The 6,128-nt window shown below is 36.2% G+C and overlaps 1 protein-coding gene across 1 annotated transcript; it reads right to left on the minus strand.

Annotated features, from left to right (window-relative positions):
* Positions 1 to 7: 7 nt before the first annotated feature.
* Positions 8 to 5,980, minus strand: LOC308686488 (large ribosomal subunit protein mL45-like; the record flags this gene model as incomplete). Its single annotated transcript, XM_081394913.1, has 5 exons — positions 5,857 to 5,980; positions 5,385 to 5,577; positions 1,145 to 1,262; positions 952 to 1,050; positions 8 to 35 (listed from the first exon to the last, which is right to left on the minus strand). Coding segments are annotated over exons 1-5 (501 nt in total), but the record flags the coding sequence as incomplete, so codon positions are not given.
* Between the last annotated feature and the right edge of the window lie 148 nt (positions 5,981 to 6,128).

The following is a 6,128-nucleotide window of genomic DNA, read 5'->3' on the forward strand; positions in this document are numbered from 1 at the left end:
CTGTCACCAAAGAATGGAGCTTTACTTTGTTAAATCTGGGAAAAGAGGACATTTATGCAAATACATAATGATTAATATAGATGTTATAAGAGGGGAAAATTGGAAAAGACAAGGAACACCACATACACTACTGTTCAAAAGTTCTAGATGGGTAAGATTTTATGTTTTTTAAAGTCTCTTCTGCTCACCAAGGCTGCATTTATTTGATTCAGTAAAAACAGGAATATTGTGAAATATTTTTTGAATTTAAAATAACTTTTTTATTTGAATATATTTTAAAATGTATTCCTGTGATCAAAGCTGAATTTTCAGCATCATTACTGCAGTCTTCAGTGCCACATTATCCTTCAGAAATCATTCTAATATGGTGATTTGCTACTCAATAAACATTTATTATATTATCAATGTTGAAAACAGTTGTGTAAATTCTTTTTTTCATGATTCTTTGATGATAAAAAGTTTAAAAGAACAGCATTTATCTGAAATGGAAAGCTTTTGTAATGTTATAAATGTCTTTACTGTCACTTTTGATCAATTAAATGCATCCTTGTTGAATGAAAGTGTTAATTTCATTCCAAAAAAACTTTTAAATGCTAGTATATAATGTTAAAAAAGATTTCTATTTTAACACTGATAATAATAAATGTTTCTTGATCATCAAATCATCATAATAGAATGATTTCTGAAGGATCATGTGACACTGAAGACTGGAGTAATGATGCTGAAAATTCAGCTTTGTTCACAGGAATAAATTACATTTTAAAATATATTCAAATAGAAAAGTTATTTTGAAATATTTAATAATATTACTGTTTTTGCTGTATTTTGGATCAAATAAATGCAGCCTTGTTGAGCAGAAGAGACATCTTTCAAAAACATAAAAAAAAATCTTACAGTACAGTCAACAATCAAGCAGTAACTTTTGTTGTAAAAATAAGATTTGTTTCTTACTCTGTGAGTGCTGCATGAGCGTCTATGAAGATCTGTTGAGCTAGTTCTGGAAATGCTTTAGTGGAGAAATCGGGGTCATGATCCTTTATTTTACGAATCCTGGTCAAACAGAAAACCATACCAATATTAGCCCAGCATAGTTCTGTTGGGTTTGACTGGAAGAATGAAACACAGAGGCAGAGGTGGGCCTTACGACAGCTGTGACGCTGCACTCTGACGCAGCTGTTCTGTGCGCTGTTTCAGACCTTCTTTGGACAGAGTGGAGAGGCGAGCATCTCCTTCAGGAGGAACGTACGGATCAAAGATGCCAGCTGAAAAAAAAAAGATCACAACCGATGACTAACCATAATGTGAAAATCCAACATCACTTATTTAACTTTATACCATGGTCTGGGTGAATACTTGATTCTGATTGGCTGCAGGGTGTCCATTAAAAATTGATAATGTACACCTAGGAAAGGCGTCCCGTCAATTTGCCTGATGACAGTTCTAAATGATTGCGCTGGCTCAAACTCACTGATCAACTGCTGCTGTCGGGTCGCGGTGGCCACGTTGCTTGGCAACGCCTGTATACGGGAGATATTAAATAGTGCGCTCGACTTAATAAATAAGTCCGTTAAAAAGTGATAATGTACACCTAAATAAACCGTCAGGCGTAACCAAGGAAACCAAGTTATTGTTTGTAACTTGTAACTTTAGATTTCGATTGTAAAACTAATTAAAATATAAACTAATGTTTTAAAAATGTGTTATTTGGCAAGTGACCATGGTATAAGCGGGTTAATGCCCTTCGAGGTGTCCATTGTCAGGTATTAATGGACTTCGGCGGAGGCAACCGTCCGGTAATGGACTTCGGCGGAGGCAACCGTCCTCCGCTGCGCATCGGACGGTTCACGCCTCGCCGTCGTCCATTAATACCTGACAATGGACACCTCGTCGTGCATTAACCCTTACTTATACTACAGGGCCGTTGAATGCTTGAATCTGATTGGTTGACGAACGTTCTAAGGTGTGCATTATTTTCAGGGAAACGCACAGCTAAAGTAGTTCCAGGCAGGTCTTGACCGCATTATAGTTCCATATCACTTCGCGTAGTTAACGGTAATAACGGAAAATAGGATACAATTCATAACAAGAAAAAACATTTAGCCGAATGCGCTTGATCTGGAATTTTCAATGTCTAGCTTCACAAACAATGGAAACATTCAGTTTAATTTGAATAAATAAAGTATATAGTCCTATCTATAATCAATAGAAAATTAAACTGAATATAGGCTAAATAAATGGATAGTCCTGCAGCACGGATTATTATTGCAGATAATATAACAAATAAATAATTATTGATAGGCCTACTTGTTAAAAGGGCTTTGTGTTTCATTTATTTGGCTAGTCTGTCATCTGTCAATAATAGAAAAAAAGAATGAATTCGAATTAATTAAAAGGAATTGAATTAATAAATAAATAATAATATTGACGCACATGCTTTACTGTCTCATTATTGCAACATCTCTCTCTCTAATAACTGCATTAATAACTGGGGACACACTTTAAGGCCGGTTATGAATGTAATTCGATACGTATGACTGATCATGCCCAAACGCATGTTCAGCGCGTTCAGTCTGTGTTCAAAGTCGGTGTTTAAAATCTGCAGTCGATGAAAACAGTCAGAGAATGTGTCAGCTAGTCGTGTGTGCCCAGCATTAGTCAGCTATCAGTGGCTCAAACCTCCGTTACTAACTCTAAAATGATGTTTTGGAATTAGCAACGGAGCCATGGGATTAGATGCGTAAGAAATTAGTCCTACATACAAGAGCATTTTAATGACAAAAACTTTACAAACGTCTTGAAATACATACCGGTAATCTGAACAATGTTTCGAGGTGTGGTAACTTATCGCGAGCCGTCTCATCGGCCACTCCGCTTCGCGTCGTGACCGCATTACCACCTCGGGTGTGCATTATTTTTCTAATAATTCAACGGCCTGTCGTCAATTATTCCTTACATATATCATCTGAACATCTGAAGAGCAATGCTCAAGACTTCAAGGTTTTGAATATGAATCTGAACAAAAAACGAGACATATATCACAAAACTTGATGCAATAATACAGAACCAGTAAAACGTTTGGACACACTTGGCTGAAAGTACACTAACATTCAAACGTTAGGGGGGTTGGTGTAGGGCTGGGAAAAAAATCGATTTGATTTAAAAATCGAGTTGGTAGGTCAAATCGATTCATATTTTCAAAAAATCGATTTTTTAGATTTTTTTTCTCCCAATACATAAATTTTGCATTCACCAAATCTTCCTTCAGGGTTTCCGTAGAACGCTCCCTGCGGCGCAGCCCTCGATGCTTCACGACATCACGTCAAAAATATTAGCATGTTTAATTTTTTAACGGTCCTCCACGACGACGACGGCGCGCGAGTGAGTGAGAGTGTGTGTTCGCGAGTGTGTGTGTGTGTGTGTGTGTGTGTGTGAGAGAGAGAGAGAGAGAGAGAGAGAGAGAGAGAGAGAGAGAGAGAGAGAGAGAGCGTGTATGTGAGTGAGTGTGTATGTGCGAGTGAGTGAGTGAGTGAGTGTGTGTGTGTGTGTGTGTGCGCGCGAGCGAGTGAATGAGTGTGTGAGACGGCTCGCGATGACTGGTCGTAAAACAATGTGTAGTCTGACATGTTTCTTGTCCACGACATGACAAGATTTTTAGGAGTCAAAATCGTGTAATCTGACAGTGACTATTGTAACAGACAAAAAAAAATCGTGTAATCTGAACCAGGCATAAGAGTTAGGATTTTTTGTTGTTTTATTAGCTCAATCAATCCAAATACAGTATAAATAATTTGGATGTTTAACAATCTTTGTTGCACAGTGACTTTTCAGTTAGAGAAAGGGTTTGCCTTTGCAATTTTGTTTATGTTGATGCACTTTAATTAAATACAATAAATATATATTTTTAAAATAGATTTACAGTTCACAGTTATTTTGTTTTAAATGGGGGGAGAAAAAATCAAATCGAATCGTAAATCGAGTTTTTTATAAAAAAAATCGCAGATTTTTTTAGGGGAAAAAAATCGCCCAGCTCTAGGTTGGTGTGAGTTTTTTATGTATGTTTTTGTATGTAAAAGTCTTCTATGCTCACCAAGGCTGCATTTATTTGATTAAAAATACAGTAGAACTGTAATATTGTGAAACATTATTAAAATTCAAAATAACTGTTTTTGTTTCAAATGTAATGTATTCATGTGATGGTAAAGCTGAATTTTCAGCATCATTATACTCCAGTCGTTAGTGTCATATGATCCTTCAGAAATCATTCTAATATGCGGATTTGATGCTCGAGAAACATTTTTTGTTATTAACAAAGTTGAAAACGGTTTAAAATCTTTGTGGAAACTGTGATACATTTTTTCAGGATTCTTTAATGAATAGAAAGTTTAAAAGAACAGAATTTATTTGGAATAGAAAGCAAAGAGACAAACAAATAAATCATATTGACCCCAAATGGTAGTGTGTTTCATGCGATTATCTTAAAGGGATAGTTCACCCAAAAAATTAAAAATCTGTCATCAATCACTCACCCTCATGTCGTTCCAAACCCATAAGGCTTTCATGCATCCTCGAAACACAAATGAAGATATTTTTGATGAAATCTCAGAGATTTCTATCCCTCAATTGACAGTCTACGCAACTACCACTTTGACGCTTCAAAAAGTTCATAAAGAATTATAAAACTAATCCATATGAATTGAGAGGTTTAAATTAAAATTTCTGAAGAGAATCGATTGCTTCATATGACGAACAGATTGAATTTAGGCTTTTATTCACATATAAACATTGATCAGCGAACGTAAACAGAAGCTTAACTGAACATGCTTGACGTCAAGCTTGATGTTATGCTGTTAACACGTCATGCTTCTGTTTAACACAACTGATGTGTGAGTTAATGAATGTTTATAAGTGAAAAAAATCCTAAATTAAATCTCTTCATCTTATAAAAAAGTGATCGAGTCTCTTCAGAAAATGTTGCCTAAACCATTCAATTTATATGGATTAGTTTTACGGTCTCTTTATGAACTTTTTGAAGCATCAGTGGTAGTTGCGTAACTGTCAATGGAGGGACAGAAACCCATCAGATTTCATCAAAAATATCTTCATTTGTGTTTCGAAAATGAACGAAATTCTTGCAGGTTTGGAATGACATGAGGGTGAGTGATTAATGACAGAGTTTTTGTTTATGAGTGAAATATCCCTTTAAAAACGCTTTGAATGGAAGGCTTATGGTTACATCTGACATTGGAAATAATTCTGCCAATGTACACATTTCTAAAAGTAGTGTGTAAGTAATTTACTAAAGGATGAGTAGGTGTCTAGACTAACTGGAATGGAAGAGTTTGCATGTATTTGTGCAAGGAATGACAGTAGTTTGATATGCGTACCTGTGCACGAGATGTTGATGGGTCTCTCTATGTACTGCTGTCGGACCACCACACCCGCAGCCCGGGCTTTAGTCTCCTGCTCGGTCTGTGTTCTCTCTTTCACATTCACCGCTGGAGGAATGAAGTAGCGTTTCTTCGTGCGGACCGGAACCAACACCGGAACCAACCGCACGTCCAGCAACGACGCGGCATACTGGGTTATACGAAGAAGGGATTTTGGCAATAAATGAGTATAAATTAAATTAATATTTGATTTTTTTATTTATTTTTTACAAAAGCTGTTGCTTTTCCTTTAAAAAAAACACAAGGAAATAAATCACCCAAACATTTATAACATGCACTAAAGTCTCTAGCTGACACTCAATGAATATCATTCAGATGCATGTTCACTGAAGTTATGCGAGCAGCATTAACTTATACATTAAAATGTATGTGCCCTCCCTGTTGGGGTAATATCTAAATAATTTCATACCTTAATATTTTGACATGTTATCGGCTGAAAGTATTTCAACGTCCTACAAATGGATGTCGCCATGTTCTTTCAACACTGACTTCGTGTAACCGTCTGAAAAATGGCGAACATGTGCGGATCTGTGATCAGCGCTCTCAGGTGGAGAGGAGAGGCACTAGAGTATCCGACCTCACGCTTGTCAGAGCGACAGTCCTTTGTCATTGCTTGAAGTTTTTTTTTTTTTTTTTTATGAATAATTTTATATAGATGCATTTTCAAAGAACATTTTACAG

Source organism: Scardinius erythrophthalmus (genome assembly GCF_964197995.2).
Source record: "Scardinius erythrophthalmus genome assembly, contig: HAP1_SCAFFOLD_316, whole genome shotgun sequence".
Classification (NCBI taxonomy): Eukaryota; Metazoa; Chordata; class Actinopteri; order Cypriniformes; family Leuciscidae; genus Scardinius; species Scardinius erythrophthalmus.